Source organism: Papio anubis, chromosome 5 (assembly GCF_008728515.1).
Source record: "Papio anubis isolate 15944 chromosome 5, Panubis1.0, whole genome shotgun sequence".
Classification (NCBI taxonomy): domain Eukaryota; kingdom Metazoa; phylum Chordata; class Mammalia; order Primates; family Cercopithecidae; genus Papio; species Papio anubis.
The window spans coordinates 164892110-164912635 of NC_044980.1; the positions used below are offsets into that span (position 1 = coordinate 164892110).

General features: G+C 43.4%; 1 protein-coding gene across 1 annotated transcript in view; it reads right to left on the reverse strand.

The window, feature by feature from the left end:
• Positions 1-17253, reverse strand: part of UBTD2 (ubiquitin domain containing 2) — a 71749-nt gene extending 54496 nt beyond the window's left edge. Inside the window, exon 1 of the mRNA XM_003900521.4 lies at positions 16790-17253. Within this exon, the coding sequence (XP_003900570.1) occupies positions 16790-16859 (70 nt within the window). The 5' untranslated portion in view covers positions 16860-17253. The remainder of the gene's footprint in view (positions 1-16789) is intronic.
• Positions 17254-20526: the final 3273 nt, after the last annotated feature.

Sequence of the window (20526 nt, forward strand, 5' to 3'; positions counted from 1 at the left end):
AGAGATGCAATATTTTATGCCCAAGAGAGAAAGGAGAAAAGTAATGTCAGGTGAGAGATAGGGAGAGTAGGCCTAATAGTGCTAAGTCGCATTTCTAGCTTCAAATGGGCTAAGAGGTAAGGTTCACATCATAAACAAACAACTTCACTTACAGTACATCAAGTAGCCAAAAGCTGGCCGGCTGCAGTAGCTCATGCCTGTGATCCTAACACTTTGGGAGGCCCAGGCAGGGCAGATCACTTGAAGTCAGGACCTCAAGATCAGCCTGGGCAACAAAGCAAGACACCATCTATACAAAAAAACTTAGAAATTTTAGAAAAAAGCCAGGTGCAGTGGTGTGCACCTATAATCCTAGCTATCCTAGAAGCTGACTGAGGCAGGAGGATTGCTTGACCGCCCAGGAGTTTGAGACTACAGTGAACTTTGATCACACCACTGCACTCCACTAGGTAACAGAGTGAGAGCCTCTCTCTAAAAAAAAGATTTTCCCTAGGATCTTACCATATGACTTTAAAAACTGGTTCCAAAGAACCCAAGAGAACAAAAGAAACACTTGCTTCAGAGATCCATAAACATAACTGAGATTACTCTGTAAAACACATTTTTGCTATTTTTAAGAACTACAATAAAAAGTTCCACAAATGTTAAGTTTCTAATATGAAGACCATCATGAGACACGTTAGCTTATGCCACCAGGTCAAAATGATTGTAAAGGCACTGGAATGAAGTTTCTCTTGTCATCTTTACGAATATATGAAATTTGGGAAACTTCCTGCAAATGTGTTACTGACTGGGAAAACCACAGGTCTGCATGGTGTATACATCCAGTCCTGTAAAACTGTACAAGTGAGCACATTAACACAGTACATGGATGTCTAGGTTCCACTAAATGTCACAGCAAGCTCAGATGCATCTGCTAAGTATATGCTCTCATCAACATAAAGTAAACAAAAATACTCAGAGAAAATATAACTTAAATCATAACACTGCTTGACATGATGTGTTTAACTTCTGAGTACAGCTGATGATGCTGGTGATTCAAACTTAAAATCTCCTACAGAACTTTATGAGACTCTAAATCAGGTTTAAAAATTTTTTTGTGTACCAGGACTTTACTGATTCCATACCATCAAAATAAAATATAAAGAAATCAAATAGTGAGGCTGATATGTTAGTGTTCAATGTCAGATTTTAAAAAAAGAAGATTCCATGTTAACGTCTGAATCTACTGATTTCATCTACCATACTTAAAAACGAAAGCTGGGAAGTCAATTGACTTGTTTAAGGTCACAAAGAAATGGAAGATGAGAGGAACTAGCACTCAAGGGTTCTTCTGACTCCCAGATCTTTTCATTACACTATATGGTCCGATTTAACAAAGCTCCTGTTCTAGAACTAAGAAAGCCTTCTATTAAGGGCATATTATTTTCTTTCCAATGCCATTAAAAAGTCAAAGATGTGTTCCACACAAATGATAATTGAGCCTAAAGCATTATGAGAGAACCAGTACTCTGCCCCAGGTCCAATGCAGCTTACATTGTGTGAAGATAAGTAATGTATAAAAACAGCCATGATAGAAATTTTTTTTTTTTTTTAAATAGAGTGGGGAGGATAAGTACTATAAGAATAGTATTAAGGAAGTTCAGAAAATGGCAAGATTATTTATGGGTAGAAAAATGAGAAAAAGGCTCAGAGTTGGTCAATAATGAAAGATTATCCTAGTTGGAACACAGAAAAAGAGAAGTGGGAAGAGTGTGGATCTACTGTAGCCTGGAAAAGAGTTAAACCATCCTCTGTAGAATTAAATCTACCTAATTTCCAGGGAAAACAGAGGCTACAGCACACATCAAATGATACAAGGCCACATTCAGACAAATCCAGATTGTGGTACATTCTACGAGACTCTTCAAAAAATCAATGTCGGTCGGGCACGGCAGACCACTTGAGGTCAGGAGTTCAAGACTAGCCTGACCAACATGGTAAAACCTTGTCTCCACCAAAAAATACAAAAATTAGCTGGGCGTGGTGGTGCGCCTGTATTCCCCAGCTACTTGGGAGGCTGAGGCAGAAGAATTGCTTGAACCCGGGAGTCAGAGGTTGCAGTGAACCGAGATTATGCCACTACACTCCAGCCTGGGCAACAGAGTGAGATCCCATCTTAAAAAGAGAAAATGTCATAGGGATGAAGAGGAGGAGTAGTTCTGGATTTTAAAAGACTGAAGTGACAAATGCAATGTCTAAATGCTGATAAGATCTGATTGGGGGAAAATCCCAGCTATAAAAGTTTTTTTTTTTGAGACGCCTGTACCAGGCTGGAGTGCAGTGGTCAACTTCGTCACTGCGTCTTCCGGTTCACTTATCTTTCCTGCCTCTGCCTTCCTCGGTAGTTGGATCACAGCCCGCCACCATTTGGGTCAAGGCCGGGTGGCTCACGCCAATCCCAGCATCTTTGGGAGGCCGACGGCGGATCACGAACTGAGATCCAGACCATCCTGGCTATCGCGAAACCCCGGCTCTGAATAAAAATACAAAAACTAGCCGGCTGCGGGTGGCGTGGCGCCATAGCCCCGCCATCGGGAGGCTGAGGTAGGAGAATGGCGTGAACCCTCGGCGGAACTTGCAGTGGGCTGGAGATCCTGCCACTGCACTCCAGCCGCCTCATGACAGATGAGACCACCCTCAAAAAAAAAAAAAGACATTTTGAGGACAATTAAGGGATCTGGACTATGGACCCGATCTCAGAGGACATGAAGATATAATAGTTAATCCTTCTTAGTAGTGATAATGGTACTGTGGTTACGTAGGAGAACAGCTTTATTTTTAAGAGATTCATGTTGAAGTGTCATGATGTCTATATTTACTTTCAAACAGTTAAGTGCAAAAAAAAGATATACAAAGGAATATATATCAAAAAAGATATATAAATATGACAAAATATCATTTGTTTAATATAGGTGACAGGCGTTCAAGTGTTTCTGTACTAGAGTCTTCCAACTTTTCAGTATGTTTGAAAATTGTCATTTAAAAAGTTTGGGCAGGGTGGGGTGGCTCATGCCTGTAATCCCAGCACTTTGGGAGGCCAAGGCGGGTGCATCGTTTGAGGTTAGGAGTTGGAGACCAGCCTGGCTGACATGGTGAAACCCCATTTCTACGAAAAATACAAAAATTAGCCGGGTGGTAGTGGGCGTGCACCTGTAATCCTAGCTCCTCGGGAGGCTAAGGTTGCAGTGAGCCGAGATCGCACCACTGCGCTCCAGTCTGGGCAACAGAATGAGGCCCTGTCTCAAAAAAGTAAAAAAAAAAAAAAAAAAAATTAAAAGTTTGTAAAAACGAATTGGATGTAACCTTGGTAAAGATGGTCTAATCCATCCACTCCTTTCAACAATGAAAGAAATTGAGTCAAACACAGCTAATGGAGGCCTCTTTCCATAACAAGATTAAAACCCAAGTGCTTTGAAGAATCTTAGACCAAATTCTTTCCATATGCCAGAAAATTGGGACTTAAGAGACTCAGACTGATTCTGTAACAAACATACAAGTGCATGTAAAAAAAAAGTTAAACACATTTTTTTAAGAGTCAGGGTAGGCCAGGCACGGTGGCTCACGCCTGTAATCCCAGCACTTTGGGAGGCTGAGGCAGGCAGATCACGAGGTCAGGAGTTCCAGACCAGCTCGGCCAACGTGGTGAAACCCCGTCTCTACTAAAAATACAAAAAATTAGCTGGGCGTGGTGGTGCACACCTGTAATCCCAGCTACTCAGGAGGCTGAGGCAGGAGAATCGTTTGAACCCAGGAGGCAAAAGTTGCAGTGAGCCAAGATTGCATCATTGCACTCCAGCCTGGGCGACAGAGCAAGACTGTCTCAATTAAAAAAAAAAAAAAGAGAGAGAGTCTTGCTCTGTCACCCAGGCTGGAGTGCAATGGCACAATCACGGCTCATTGCAGCTTTGAACTCATGGGCTCAAACAGATCCTCCCACCTCAGCCTCACAAGTAGCTGGGACTATAGGCACAGCCACCACCTGCCCTAATTTTTAATTTAAATACATTTCTTATGCTTAATCTGTGATAACACAGATTGAGTAGCTCTTATTCAAAAGTTCTGAAACTAGAAGTATTTAGAATTTTAGATTTTTTTTTTTTTGAGATGGAGTTTTGCTCTTGTTGCCCAGGCTGGAGTGCAATGGCGTGACCTCGGCTCTTCAACCTCTGCCTCCCGGGTTCAAGAGATTCCCTTGCCTCAGCCTCCCGAGTAGCTGGGACTACAGGCGCCCACCACCACGCCAATCTAATTTTTTTGTATTTTAGTAAAAGACGGGGTTTCACCATGTTCACCAGGATGGTCTCGATCTCCTGACCTCATGATCCGCCCACCTCAGCCTCCCAAAGTGCTGGGATTACAGGCATGAGCCACCGTGCCCAGCCTAGAATTTTAGAGTTTTTCAGATTTGAATACTTGCAGCACACATAGTAAGTGAGTATCCCTAATCTGAAAACCTGAAATCCTCTAATTTTGGATTAGGGGTGTCCAACCTGTAGCATTAAAATTGTAACAGAATAAAAATCTGTTAGACTATAATAACTTAGTACATTAGAATTTTATATAAAATAACCTTGCAAAATGCAGCATTACATGGGAACTGTCTGTTAGAAGCACAAAAAACAAAAATTTTAAACTACTTAACTAATATCACCTATAATATAGTCTCACAACTTGGTCTGATTATGGCAATCCTGCCTTCCCAAATCTAATAACATATCTTAATAACTTCGCATTTCACCTATCTCCTCTACAAGCTTCTTAGCAATCCACCTAAATGCTACGTTTTTTTTTTATGCTCTCTCTGTACAAGTAATTTCCTCTACATACAGAATGATGCCCTTCTCTGCCTTTTCTTCATCTAATCCTCTTTTAACACCAACTTCTTGGGCTGGGTGAGGTAGCTCACACCTGTAATCCCAGCACTTTGGGAGGCCGAGGCAGGTGGATCACAAGGTCAGAAGATCAAGACCATCCTGGCTAACACAGTGAAACCCCGTCTCTACTAAAAATACAAAAAATAGCCGGGCATGGTGGTGGGCACCTGTAGTCCCAGCTACTCGGGAGGCTGAGGCAGGAGACTGGTGTGACCCCGGGAGGCAGAGCTTGCAGTGAGCTGAGATCGCGTCACTGCACTCCAGCCTGGGCGACAGAGCTAGACTCCATCTCAAAAAACAAAAACAAGACCAAGTTCTTGTATTACTGTTTCAGTGACGCTTTCTGACCCTGCTCCCCACTCCTCCTTGAACTTATATAATATATTGATTGCTGTAGAGACTTTTTAAACTTTACCTAAGTTCTACCTAAATGCATGATTCCGCCAGTAGGCCATAAGGTACTTAATATCACACAGCAGGTCTTATTTGTATCTCTAATTACAGCTAGGGTCAAGTGCTGGGAGTTGGAATGATGGAGACTATTTTTTAAAGTTTCAGGAAGAAGCATCTTAACTCACTGAAGAAATAAAGGGCCTGCCCTAAGTTGAAGGCAGATTCATAACTAAATGAACTGAACTATTTGTTACTCCACTCCCTTGATATTGTCACATAGCCCACAAGCATGGAAACTACGAACCAATGCAAAGAAATAGTCTGACCTTGCTTATACCTAAAAGCCCACTACAATAAATGCAAAAAAAAATTAAAGGTTTTACTGTGAGGGTAAGAACTCAATCAGAAAAGCCCAATAGTCACTAATTAATTACTTAGTCAAGTTTTGAGCAAATGTAAATATAATTATGACCTCACACTCAAATAAAATTCATTTAGAATGATTTTCACATGTAAATATTTCATTTTTCTTAGATGTCTAACTTCAACAGAAATTCCACTTCAGAAAACAGCAATAATGGAAACTTCTAAGTTTCACTGCAAACATGCAAAAATATGGCATTACAACACCCAATGTACACTCAGCAGTATTTAACTGCTCAGCTCAATATACGGATATATTAAAAACCAAACTCGATTCTTGCTGATGGCATGTCAAAGTAGCTGATGCAAGACAAATACACGCTGATTGTTCCTGGCCAACACACATGCATCTTTAAGTACATATGCATTAGTAAAGTCTCAGCCTATGGTCCTTGAATTACCAGTGACTCAAGAAAAAGCTTGCTGACAGCCTAGTTCTGCCAGATAAGAAGCGGAAAGATGCGAGGGATGAGGAGGGGCATGAGGAGAATCAGGTGCAGTAGCCCCCCAAATGAAGATAACCACTCAGGTGGTCTGCAGTAAGGAAAAAATGAGAATCATTAAATCAGCAAATTGATCATGTCCAGTTAATTTGATCATGTTGCGTAAACTAAATAAACCTAATGTTTTCCTGCAACAAGGTAAGAATGTGCTTTGGTCAAAAGCCACAAGAGATAAATGCATCAATGTAAAGGCAAAATTTTGTTACTAGTGATTTAATACTCAATAATCATTCTCATTAGAGGACTCACCTGGGTAAAGTAGTACTAACAAGGTACTGCCACAGCTTTGCATATACAGTAAGAAAATCAGGCAGATTTAAAAATAAAACCCATCTATTAAAATCTGTCCAAAGAAGAGGCATTATAGACTAGGGCTATCAAAAGTCAGAAGAATAAAAATTGCTATCATGTCTAATGGATTAAAGTTTCTGTCCATAAAATGCAGCACTAATAACTGATTCCTAAATAAATTTAAATTAGAGATGAAAAAAATCCTCACATAATGTTCACTGCAAGATTCTTCTTTTAAAATGCCTTCTGGCTGGGCACGGCGGCTCACACCTGTAATCCCAGCACTTTGGGAGGCCGAGGCGGGCGGATCACCTGAGGTTAGGAGTTCGAGACCAGCCTGGCCAACGTGGTAAAACCCCATCTCTACTAAAAATACAAAAATTAGCCAGGCATGGTGGCAGGCGCCTGTAATCCCAGCTATTTCAGAGGCTGAGGCAGGAGAATTGCTTGAACCTGGGAGGCAGAGGTTGCAGTGAGCCAAGATCCTACCACTGCACTCCAGCCTGGGCAACAGACTCCCTCTCAAAAACAAAACAAAACAAAAAAAACTTCCAACATAAATTCCAATCCTTTATTGATAGAAAATTGAAAATGGAGTGGGACTAGCCCAATGGAAGGTAGATGATCAGGGAGCAGCTACAATGGCCCATGTCAGTTTTTAATGTAAACACTAATGCTAAAACTTTTCCCAAAGAGGATTCAGCTCTCCCCATGTCCAATATTTTCCAACTGTAGCTTCCTTGACCTATATATTAAGTTCCCATACCTGACAGACCTGCCTACCCAGAGTACCACTGTATTTTCAACCTGTGTCTTCTTGCTGCCCATTTTCCTTTTGGTCCCCTCCCCACAACTCCACTTATCCCTAGTAAAATTTGCTGCCTTCTGCTTTCTATCAAGTAAATATCCTACAAGTCTCTTGCCAAAGTGGTATGAAATTTTAGACACCTCTCTCATAACGCCCCGGAGTCCACCGACCCAGAAAATACGAAGGATTTTTACTTCCACTGTCACACTAGGCGTAAAAGGAGACTAAATCTTTAGTCCTCCTCATGCTCAATTTTGCTTTACCTTTTTTTTTTTTTTTTGAGATGGAGTCTCACTGTGTCGCCAGGCTTGGAATACAGTGGCGCAATCTCAGCTAACTGCAACCTCCACCTCCCAGGTTCAAGCGATTATCCTGCCTCAGCCTCCTGAGTAGCTAGGACTATAGGCACATGCAACCACGCCTAGCTAACTTTTGTATTTTTACTAGAGACAAGGTTTCACCATGTTGGCCAGGATGGTCTTGATCTCCTGACCTCATGATCTGCCAACCTCAGCCTCCCAAAGTGCTGGGATTACAGGTGTCACCCACTGCACCCGGCTGTTTTACTCTTTACTATTGGCACAACCCAAAGAACAGAAGCATAAGAAAATTCAATAAACCAGTTAGATGATGTGTAGAATATAATGGACACTGAAAATACATAAGAAAGAAGTACACACGACATTCTTGGTGAAGAAAGTCTTATAGAGAATGTGTTTGTCCTGAACCACACCAACCTCAAAAGGGCTACTGGTATATTCTGGAATTGCATACCCAAGAAATCTACCTTGTTTTAGGATATGAGTAACAAACTACAGCTAGAATTTTTGCAAACATCATGTATTAGTCCATTCTCATGCTACTATAAAGAACTGCCTGAGACTGGGTAATTTATAAAGGAAAGAGGTTTAATTGACTCACAGTTCCGTAGGGCTGGGGAGGCCTCAGGAAACTTACAATCACGGTAGAAGGGGCAGCAAACACGTCCTTGTTCACATGGCAGGAGGAAGAAGTGCCAAGCGAAATGGGGAAAAGTCCCTTATAAAACCAGATCTTGTGAGAACTCACTCACTATCACAAGAACAGCATGGAGGTAACCACCCCCATGATTCAATTACCTCCCACTGGGTCTCTCCTATGACACGTGGAGATTATGAAAACTACAATTCAGGATGAGTTTTGGGTGGGAACACAGTCAAACTATATCACACCATAGCTAGAACCAAGTTACTGAACCAAATTATTTTCTGAAATTACAAGAATGATGTTCTAAATGCAACCAGATTAGTTTTACAAGCAGAAACCTGCTTCCCTATTTCCCAATTCAACAAAATTCAGTATACTAAGTACCTACTTACTATGTGTCAGGTCTGATTAGAGGTGATTTTCTTATTGCTTCACCCTTTATGAAACTCTCATGACTCAATTCTTAGTATTCGTCTCCTCTTTCACTTACTTATTGGCAGTCATTCACTTTTACACCTTCAGTCAACTCACCCCAGCTGATCCCAAAATCCACGATCATAGCCTAAGCATCTAGGAGTTCCCTATCTAAATTTCCATGCCACACTAAATGGTGACTCCACTTAAACATTCTTTTGTCACCTATACCTTAACATATACTGAATGCTAAACCAGGGCTTCTCCCAGATATCTTTCTTATTCCCCAAAACCTGCCAAGCTACCTCAATATTCCTGGTCACTCAGGTTCATAAACATCGTATTATTTTACTTCTCTTTTTCTCTTCTGTATCCCTACATCCAATAAATCACCAACTCATGCTATTTTTTCCCTGATGGGTTCCTTGCCCTAGTCTCTTCCCACTTTAGGCAATCCTATACCAGTGCTTCTCAAACATTAATGTACATAGGAAATCACTTGAGAATCTTGTGAAAATGCAGATTCTGTAGGTCTAAGGTGGGGTTTGAGGCTCTGAACTTCTAACATGCTGCCAAGGTGATGCCAATATTGCTGATCCAGAGACAAAACTTTTTGAGCAGCAAAGTACTAGACTGTAAATTCCTTTGAGGGCAGAGATTTTTTCCCTCTGTTGTAATCCCAGTAATTAGTACATAACAGTGGTTCAACTAATATTTAGTGAATGATATTTAGCAGTCAGTACACTCTTTTCATCAGATGATAAGCTCTTCAAGAGTCCACAGTAACATCCTACTCAATACCTGTCCAGTTTCTCTATCATTTTCTCTCACACGCACTGCTCAAGCCAAAGCAGCCACTTTATCAACCATTACCCCATGCATGTATTATTTACAACCACTTCCAAGCTTTACTTCATAATAATTCTTCTATCTGGTATGATTTTAAAAACATTATACAGGCCAAATAAAGCATGTTTGTTGACTGGATGTGACTCACGTACTATCAGTTTACAAACTGAGCTAGATAATCAACTGGGACGAAGATCAGTCCCCCAAGCCTTCTGACCCCGTACACGTGGGCCAGTTGCATTATGTTCTCTTAGGACAGATGCTTTCATTTTTAAGGTTCATTATTGGGGTGGAGAGACAAAGAAAGGGAGGGAGGGAAAGAGGGAAGAAAGAGAAAGGGGGAGAGAAGGGAGGGAAGGGAGAAGACAAAAAAAGGAAACAAATGGCCGGACACAGTGGCTCACACCTGTAATTCCAGCACTTTCAGAGGCTGAGGTGGGGGATCACTTGAGGTCAGGAGTTCGAGATCCTGTCTCGAGATAGTGAAACCCTGTCTCTACTAAACATACAAAAATTAGCCAGGCGTGGTGGTGCGCACTTGTAATCCCAGCTACTTGGGAGGCTGAGGCAGGAGAATCGCTTCAACCTGGGAGGCTGAGACTGCAGTGAGCCAAGATCATGCCACTGTACTCCAGCCTGGGTGATGGAGCAGATTCTGTCTCAAAAAAAAAAAAAAAAAAAAAGGGAACAAAAAGACGAAGTACATTCATTAATTACTTTTGTCAACTTTTTTTCTTTTTTAGCTACCCTGTTAACTGAATTGTCGACTTTTATGAACCATTTCACTGCTAATAACCTTTCATCAGATCCATCAGATCAGACAGAGGAAATAAAAGTTTTCTACTTCTTGTTGAGAAAGCAAATGTTAGCTGTGAGATTTGCAAATTAATTGGCTATAGCTCTATTCTATATACATCAGTGAAAGGTTACTTCATATTTAAAACTGAAACTAAAAGCACAAGCAACAGAAGAAAAAATAGATAAATCGGACATCATTAAAATTACAAACTTCAGGTGATGCACGGTGGCTCATGCCTGTAATCCCAGCATTTTGGGAGGTCAAGGAAGGAGGATCACTTAAGCCCGGGAGTTTGAGACCAGCCTCAACAACACAGGAGGACCCTGTCTATACAAAAAATTTAAAAATTAGCTGGCTGTGGTAGTGCACACCTGTGGTCCCAGTTACTCAGGAGGCTGAACCAGGAAGATTGGCTAAGCCCAGGAGGTTGAGGCTGCAGTAGGCCATGATTACACCACTGCACTCCACCATGGGTAATAGAGCAAGAGTCTATTAAAAAACAACAACAACAACAAACCTTTGTACATGAAAAGACACCATCAAGAGAATGAAAAGACAACTCACAGAATGGGGGAAAACATCTGCAAATCATATATTTGATAAGGGTTCAATATCCAAGATACATAAAACTCTTACAACTCAAAAAAAAAAAAAAAAAAAAAAAACGAAACAACTCAAAAAATGAGCAAAGAGCATAAATAAATATTTTTCCAGGGAAGATGTATAAATGGACATGAAAAGAGGTGCTCAACACCACTACTCATCAGGAAAATGCAAATCAAACTACAAGATACTACTTCAGAATTGCTGTAATTTAAAAAATGGAATATAAGAAGTGATGGTGAAAATACAGAGAAACTGGAACCATCATACATTGCTGGTAAGAATAAGTGGTAGAAAATAATCTGGTAATTTTTCAAAAAGGTAAACACAGAATTACTATATGATCCATCAATTCCACTCCTATACAGCTGAAAGAACCGGAAACAGAGACTGAAAACAGATACTTGTACACCAAAGTTCAGAGCGGCATCATTCACACCAAAATGTGGAAGCAGCCCAAATGTCCATCAACAGATGAATGGATAAAAAAAAAAGTGGTATATACATGGGCAGGAGTTCGAGACCAGCCTGGCCAACATGGTGAAACCCCATCTCTACTAAAAACACAAAAAAACAATTAGCCAGGTGTGGTGGTGCGTGCCTGTAATCCCAGCTACTCGGAAGGCTGAGACAGGAGAATCGCTTGAACCTGGGAGGTGGAGGTTGCAGTGAGCTGCAATGGAATGGCACCATTGCATTCCAGCCTGGGCGATAGAGCGGGCCTCTGCCTTATGGAGAAAAAAAAAAAAAAAAAAGCGGTATATACATACAATGGAATATTATTTAGCCATAAAAAGGATAGATGCTACCACAGGATGAACACGGGAGACATTATGGTAATTAAACCACAAACAAAAGCAAATATTACATGATTCTACACCATATAACTTTGTGAATATAATCAATATCACTGAATTATACATTTAAAAATGGTTGAGATGGTAATTCTGTTATACGTTTTGCCACAATTTTATTTTTATTTATTTTGAGATGGAGTCTCGCTCTGTCACCCAGGCTGGAGTGCAATGGCGTGATCCTGGCTCACTGCAACCTCTGCCTCCCATGTTCAAGCAATTCTCCTGCCTTAGCCTCCTGAGTAGCTGGGATTACAGGCACTTGCCACCATTTCCAGCTAATTTTTGTATTTTCAGTAGAGATGGGGTTTCTCCATGTTGGCCAGGCTGGTCTTGAACTCCCGACCTCAAGTGATCTGCCTGCACTGGCTTCCCAATGTGGTGGGATTACAGGCGTGAGCTACTGGGCCTGGCCAATTTTGCCACAATTTTAAAAAAGTAAACTAGGGAAAAACAGAAAACTAGCATTCTTTATAGCAGCTCTGGGTTTAAGCTCTGCCTGCCAGTTATAAGCTATGTGATGATGAGCAAGTTATTAAAGGTTGGCGCAAAAGTAATTGCAGTTTTTGCCATTAAAAGTAATGGCAAGGAACAAAATTATTTTTGCTCTAACCGAATAATAGCTCTAGGCTTCAATCTTTCTCTGTGAAACAGAGATACTATTCACCTCATAGGGTTGTTAGGACCTGTTATATAATAAATACTGGATAAATGGTAGATGCTATCAAAAACCATTGTTACTCATTGAGTAGGTGTCTGTAAGGTTGCTATAAGGTATCTGAAAGAACTCCGTGATGTTCTCAAGACATTCTGGAATACAGACTACTAAAGGAATGAATGTCCAGCATTCAGTTGTTCTCCGTAAACCTGAAAACTTGTGACCACCACGGTCAATTCTCTTAGGACAGCACTGAATGTACAAAATAAATGACACACTCAGAAGGTGAGAAGTTACTTTGTACATCACTATACTTTCATTTAAGAGGTGAAAAAAAGAAAAGCTTGTTGGCTGTCTTCAATTAATACAATTTTATTGGATTTTCTGCCCACATATTTATTTTTAAAAATCATAAAGGATTTAATTCCTTAGCAAATGCCATGGCTAAAGGCTTGTCTAGAGGTCCTAAGTGCCGACTCCAGCATCACAACGTCATTATAAGATGGAGAACCAAACAGAACGTCTAAAAATGTCAAAACAGGCTGGGCAAGGTGGCTCACGCCTGTGATCCCAGCACTTTGGGAGGCCGAGGAGGATGGATCACTTGAGGTCAGGAGTTCAAGACCAGCCTGACCAACAAGGTGAAACCCCGTCTCCACTAAAAATATGAAACTAGCCAGGCATGGTGGTGCACGCCTGTAATGCCAGCTACTTGGGAGGCTGAGGCAGAACTGCTTGAAGCAGGGAGGTGGAGGTTGCAGTGAGCCGAGATCACGCCACTGCACTCTGGCCTGGGCAACAAGAGTGAAACTACGTCTCAAAAAAAAAAAGTCAAACCAATGGGAAATTCTAGGAGCATGGAAGCTTAGAACTGTTAAATAATCTTACATAACTTCTATGACATACCTGCCTTGATTAAAAGTAGGCATTTAAAAAAAAAAAAAAAAAGCAGGCTGGGCACAGGGGCTCACACCTGTAATCCCAACACTTTGGAAAGCATAGGCAGGCAGACTATTTAAAGGTCAGGAGTTCAAGACCAGCCAGGCCAACATGGTAAAATCCCGTCTCTACTAAAAATACAAAAAAAGTAGCTGGACGTGGTGGTGGGCACCTGTAATCCCAGCTACACCTGAGGCTGAGGTAGGAGAATCTCTTGAACCTGGGAGGCAGAGGCTGCAGTGAGCGGAGACTGTGCCACTGCACTCCAGCCTGGGCAACACAGCAAGAGTGCATCTCAAAAAAAAAAAAAAAAAAAGCAGCCTAACTACTCAAGTGGCTGAGACCAGAGGACTGCCTGTGCCCAAGAGTTCAAGGCTGCAGTAAACTATAATCATGCCACAGTACTTCAACCTGGGTGACAGAGCAAGACCCTATCTCAATAACAAAATATAAAAATAAAGTTTTTTTTTTATTTAAAAAAAGCCTAAGTAGCTGGAGCTCAAAAACTAAATTTTAGGCAAGGTATACGCCAGAGGAAAATACAACAATTAATTCCAAAACAACAGATAATGCAAAGCCTAGAATGTGAATTAAGCCACTTCCACATTCTACAGTCTCTTATAAAAATCTCCCAAACTCCTTCAAAGAAGTAATATACCTAGTGAGGAAGCTTTTATTGATATATACATAATTACTTGCATACGTAAGAGATGGATTCAGAGGGAAAAAGGAAAGTATAGTATTTCAAATGGTCAAAAGACTTTTTAAAAAATCTTTTTCTTACTAAGGCTGGCTGATATTTAGAAAGGGTCAAGCTATTCCAAAATGGTGATGTTTGCAAAACCCTGTGAATGTAATTATTTTGTTTATTTTTTTAAAGACAGAGTCTCACTATGTTGCCTGGGCTGGTCTCCAACTCCTGGGCTCAAGCAATCCTCCCGCCTCAGCATCCCAAAGTGCTGGGATTACAGGCATGAGCCACCCCGCCTGGTTGGTGAATGTAATTAAATCTGTCATGAAAAGTTTAAACCCGTTATAAGAAGCATGTGAAGACTCCATATTGATACAACAATTTTCATAACCAAATACATTCAGATTAAAAACACGGCAAAACCCGCCTCTACTAAAAATTTTAAGAAAATAAGCCGGGTGTGGTGGAATGCACCTCATGGTCCTAGTTACTCGGGGGGCTGAGGTACAAGGATCACTTGTACCAGGGAGGTCAAGGCTGCAGTGAGCTGTGATTGTGCCACTGCACTCCAGCTTGGGCGACAAAGCAAGAACCTGTCTGGAGAAACCAAACCAAGCTCCCCACAACCCCCCCAAACCTAACTCACTACCACAGTATGTTTGAAAAGCTAGGGATCTGCGCCAACACCCTCAGGAAAAAGTCTTTCCCTTCCCAACAATCTACTTAATAAGCAATAATTTTTTTTATATGTTAACCTGCAACACACCTGAGTTAATTTCACTAAACCACAATTAACTCTTAATTATCACGACAATAATGGAGAATAAAAGTGTCCATAATCAAATTCCAGAAATAATCCTTTAGCCCAAGAGCCTCTTCCCCAACCCCAGTTACATCAGGGCCCATGCACTCTCTCCAAAAGAATATAAAGACGTTTGGTGGCTGATGTTCCTTTTTCTAAACTTTATGTATAGCACAGCTTATGGTCCAGAGAACTCAGTCCTCAAAGAAACTGATACTATAGCTATCTAACTGGATACCACTGGTAATAAATTACCCAAAGCTAAGATTTCACGCTTTTTAAAGCCCATATTAATAATCCCTGTCTGGTCATAAGTCACACTACCAAAAGCCTTAAATAAATTAATCCACATGCATTACCGAGAAGAACAAAATGCTGACAATATTAAAATGAGTGTGAAAAAATTTAATTAAAACCAAACACTAGCTATAACAAATACTAATATATTTCAGAACCATTAATGATCACCACAATTAGAGGAAGATTCATTTTGACCCCCAATTTGACCTTAACCCAAGGCTGTTTTAAATCATGCCCTTTTTATCTTCCTGCTTTGTTGTCACTGAGGGTCTCAATGTGCCAGTAATAATGCTACGACATAAAATACACTATAAAGCATTTTCATGGACTTTTTCAAGATAACTTTCACTGAGTTCTCAAGTTATTTACCCAGGATTTAGCCATACAGGATACCCATAGATTTTAATAAAGTGGCATGGCTAACCATCATGGAAGCCAGGAAATCCATCAGTCAAAAAACTTAGGTGTACATGGTTTGTGAAGAGAGCTTAAGTGACATGGCAAGCAACTGGTCTAAATGTCAGTATGCTAAGAAACAGTTGTAAACCCTCCCATACCCAAACAATTTAAAAATTTACAAACATGCACATTTTAAGGCGGCTAACATTAGGTCAAAAATCAAACCAACGCTATCATCTTTGCCTAAAGGCTGTTTATAACTAAAATATTTTACAGAATGGACGTAACCAAAGGTCAAATAAAGGTAGAACTAATTTTATTATTACACTGCCATACTACAACTACTACTGATTGAATTAAAATACCTATCCTCAGCACGCCTTTACTATAAAGTAGATGTGCGTTCCCGTGTTAGAAAACTTTTAAAGTACTGATCTTACTGGGGTAAGTCAGAGTCCAACTGCATTTGTACTTTTATCCTGCATAACTTTCCTTCTACGTAAGCCAGATGGGAATTTGATTAGCCCACCCCGACAGCACACCGGCCTAACACCCCCAAGCTCTAGCAAGAAGCCACGTTTTACCCGGGAAGACCGTTTCCCCTCCCCTCCTTAATACAATGCCTGCGGCCACTGGAGTCTCCCCCAGCCGAGCTCCAGAAACTCGCGGGTTTAAATGGCCAATATGGAACCAACCGGGGCAGCTGTCATCTGAAACTCAGGAAAGCTGAGACCAGCCAACTCCACTGAACAAGGAAGGGTGAGGAAAGATGTGGCGGGGCCCGTCGGAGAGAACGCATCAAGCTCCCTCCCCCCGCTATCAATTCGCTTTTCCGCAACCCCGGCGCCGCCATCCTGTTTCTCAATAATTAAACGGGCTGGAGAGGGAGTGAGGTGGCCAGAAGGGCAGCTTCGGGTCCGACTTCCCCGAGCCGAGCGGAGCGATCGGCGAGGCCGAGGGCTACGTCCCCGGCGCTCAGAGGACTTTTCTTCGCAGCTGGGGCGGGAAGGGGCGATCCCCGCGGCCGGCAGGGCAGCCGGAAGCGGAGCGCGGGGAATGACGTGGAAGAGGGGATGACAAAGGGGCGCGGGGGCCCGGCGGGGCCCGCGGGGGTCGGGACAGGTGGCCGGGCCTGGCCGGGAACAATGGGGGGCCGAGGCTGCCCCCTGGCGCTCACCTACCTCCGGTGCCCTCCGAGTTCTCGTTGAGGCTGCCCGAGGAGTCGTGCTGGGCGCCCACACACCCGCCCATGGGGGCCCCCGGCGCCTCGTCCGCCACCTCCGGACGCTCGTCCGGGCCGCCGCCGCCGCAGCCTCCTCCGGCGCCACCGCCGAGCTCCGGACAGGCGCGCCGCTCCGCTCGCCCGCCGCGGCCCAGCCTCCGCCCCCCTCGCCGCTCCACCCACCGCCTTGGCTCGGCCCCTTCCTCCGCGCCCACTTCTACCTCAGCCCCCGGGCCGCCCGCTCTGCAGGCCTGGCCCGCGCGCCGCCCTCGCCTTCGGCTCAGCCCCGCCAGGCCAGGGCTGGCCCATCCCGGGCGGGCCGCAGCGCCCGCCTCGCCCCCTCACAGCCCCGCACACCCGCGTCCAGGCGAGCCCCGCGCCGGCGCCTCCCGTCCGCCAGGACCCATCGGCCCCCGCCCCGCGGCGCCGCCCTCCGCACCCACGGCCTGGGCTCGGCCCGGCCCGCCCGGAATCGCCGGGGAAGGGCGGGGCCACTGGAGGCCGCGCTCTGATTGGCTGAGGGCGGGGCTGCGAGCGCAGCGGGGCGAGGGTGAGGCGGGGGAGGGGACACAGGGGGCTCGGTGGGGGGAGGACTGGAGGGGAGGGGAGGAGGAGAGAGGGAGGACGCGAAGAAGAAAGGAGAGAAGGGAGGGAAAGCAGGAAAAGCCGAACAAAAGTGAGAAAAGAGGAGTGGGAAGGGGCGAAATCGAGTTCCTGGCTCCTCGGCCGTCGGTTTCTTCTTGCCGGTGGAAGCGGGTAGCACGGGGGAACCGAGAAGTAGTCGTGGAAGACTCGCAGGCGGGGACGGGGCGGTTTCCCAAATAACTGGGGCTCGGGGAAGGGTGTCCTGGCCGAACGTTGAGGTCCCAGCACCTTTTGAATTTGTATGGCGCTCTGTGGGTTGGTACCCCGAATCTGGGCTTCCTCTTGCCTGCCCACCCGTGTCTTCCCTAAAATCATGGGACCCCATTATTAGGGGTGGAGGCGGTAGTTGTGGCAAACCGAACTGAGATTAGAGGCGAGGCGTCCTTATGGAACGCCTGGAAAGAAGAGATAAACGCTGACCTTAGTTCAGGGGGCGTGGATTTCTTTCATTTTCACGGGATTACTGATTCAAACAATACTACTTATCAAGATCCTGCCTTTGGGTATCTTAAATCGTCCTTAGGCGAAAGTGAAGTGTAAATGAGTGAAACACCGTGCTTTTTCTAATCTAGAATTTGGGACATTGACCACGCCCAACATTCTTGGCGGTTACTTTTCCAATCTCAGCCAAACTGTTAATGGTCCCTTTAGAATTGTGCTTCGTGCTATGATGCCTTAAAATTTTTATCATCCTGCTTGGGCCTTTCGAAAGCTTATTTCTGCCTAAGAAGCTGTTTTAACTATCTGCTCCATTTTTATGTCAGACTTTCTTTTTTTAACATCCTGGGTCAGCTTTTGCTTAGCACGAAAAAAAAAATTTTTAAGTTGAAATACCTAAGAAAGAGATGTTCTGCAGCTTGGGATTTGCATTTAAATATATTCTCATACACTGCTGGTGGGAGTGTAAATTGGTTCAATCTTTTTTGCAAAGCAATTTGGCAATGCAGATCAAGAGCCTTAAAAATGTTCATATCCTTTGACTCGGGATTATTCCACATCTGGGAATCTAGCTCACAGAAATAGACCAAGATATTATACAAAGATTTAGATCTCCGTATTCATTTGATAATCAGACATTAGACAAACAAAACCTACACTTAGGTTAAAACACAGAAATGTCGTGAGATGTAGAAATCTGCTACATTAAACTCATCCTGAAGAATTAGTATTGTCCTCAGTTGTGGTCCTGAACATTCCAAAAAGAGCTTATGCAACCGATGTTTTTATGAGTTTTCAGAGGTTGCTCTGACATCAGGGGCTGTGTCACAAAGCCTTCCATCTGATCATTTTCAACTGAGTATACACGTTGGCAGACGCATCACTTCATCACTTCCCTGTAGAGAAGCTGCATGCTGAATATTTGCAAGGAGATTGCTTTGTCCTGAATTTCACTCTAGAAATTGCAGAAACCAAGACTTCCACGATGTCTATTAAACAGATGGTAGGCACCCAAATGATGAGGACTCTCCGATGAGCACTGAGGAGTTGGCACTAGGAAGAGAGCAATCTGGGGGAGAGATTCTCAGCAATAGATGTTCTCCACCCTGCCTTTATCTTAGAGACACATGTTCCCAGGAGGCAGTGTAGTGTAGCAGTCAGGGCCCCAGCTTGGCTATTAACTTCCTGGATTGGAATCTGGCTTCCATCGTGTGCTAGCTATATGGTCTGAAGTTTCTGGCAGGCATGGTGGCTCACGCCTGTGATCCCAGCATCTTGGGAGGCTCCTCGGTTTCTTCTTGCCGGTGGAACTGCTCTGCTCACCTGAGCCCAGCAGTTTCAGACCAGCCTGAGCAACACAGGGAGATCCTGTCGCTACAAAAAATTTAACACAGGGAGACCCTGTCTCTACAAAAAAATGAGCGGGCCGTGGTGGTGAGCGCCTGTAGTCCCAGCTACTCAGGGGGCTGAGGTGGGAAGATCACCTGAACCCAGAGAGGTGGAGGCTGCAGTGAGCTATGATCGCGCCACTGCACTCCAGTGTGGGCAACAGAGCAAGACCCTGTCTCAAAAAAAGAAAAAAGAAAGTTTGGCCAGGCATAGTGGCTCACGCCTGTAATCCCAGCACTTTGGGAGGCTGAAGTGGGTGGATCAAGAGGTCAGGAGTTGGAGACCAGCCTGGCCAATATGGTGAAATCCCGTCTGTATTAAAAATACAAAAATTAGCCAGATGTGGTGGCTCACACATGTAGTCCCAGCTACTCAGGAGTTTGAGGCAGAAGAATCACTTGAACCCGGAGGGCGGAAGTTGCGGTGAGCCAAGATCTTGCCACTGCACTCCAGCCTGGGCAATAGAGTGAGACTCCATCTCAAAAAAAAAAAAAAAAAAAAGTTTATGTGGAGTTCAGTTTCCTCACCTGTAAAATTGGGCCAAAAATAATGCTCCAAACTCTGTGGGGCTCTTCATCAACTCTTTTATTTCATGTCTAGCATCATCCGTCTAAACTTACTGCAGGCGGGCATGGTGGCTTAGGCCTGTAATCCCAACACTTTGGGAGGCTGAGGCGGGCAGACCACTTGTGGTCAGGAGTTCGAGACCAGGTTGACCAATATGGAGAAACCCTGTCTCTACTAAAAATTCAAAAATTAGCTGGGCGTGGTGGCAGGTGCCTGTAGTCCCAGCTAATCAGGAGGCCGAGGCAGGAGAATCACTTGAACCTGGGAGGCAGAGGTTGCAGTGAGCCGAGATAGCACCACTGCACTCTAGCCTGGGCCATAAAGCGAGACTGTCTCAAAACAAAACAAAACAAACAAAAAGAAAATTTTACTGCATAGCACCTTCTATCAAAACAATTCCTTCTTTGTGTGTGTGTGCGCATGTGCTTTTCTACTGTTTTATAATACCTTTATTAAGATATTCCTATGCCATGTAGTTCACCAATTTATTTTTAATTGACAAATAACTGTATTATGAGGTACAGTATGATGTTTAGATGCATGTTTACAATGTGGAATGACTAAATTAGGCTAATTAACAAATCCATCACCTCACGTATTTGTCTTTTTTTTTTTTTTTTTGAGACATAGTCTTGTTCTTGTCGCCCAGGCCGGAGT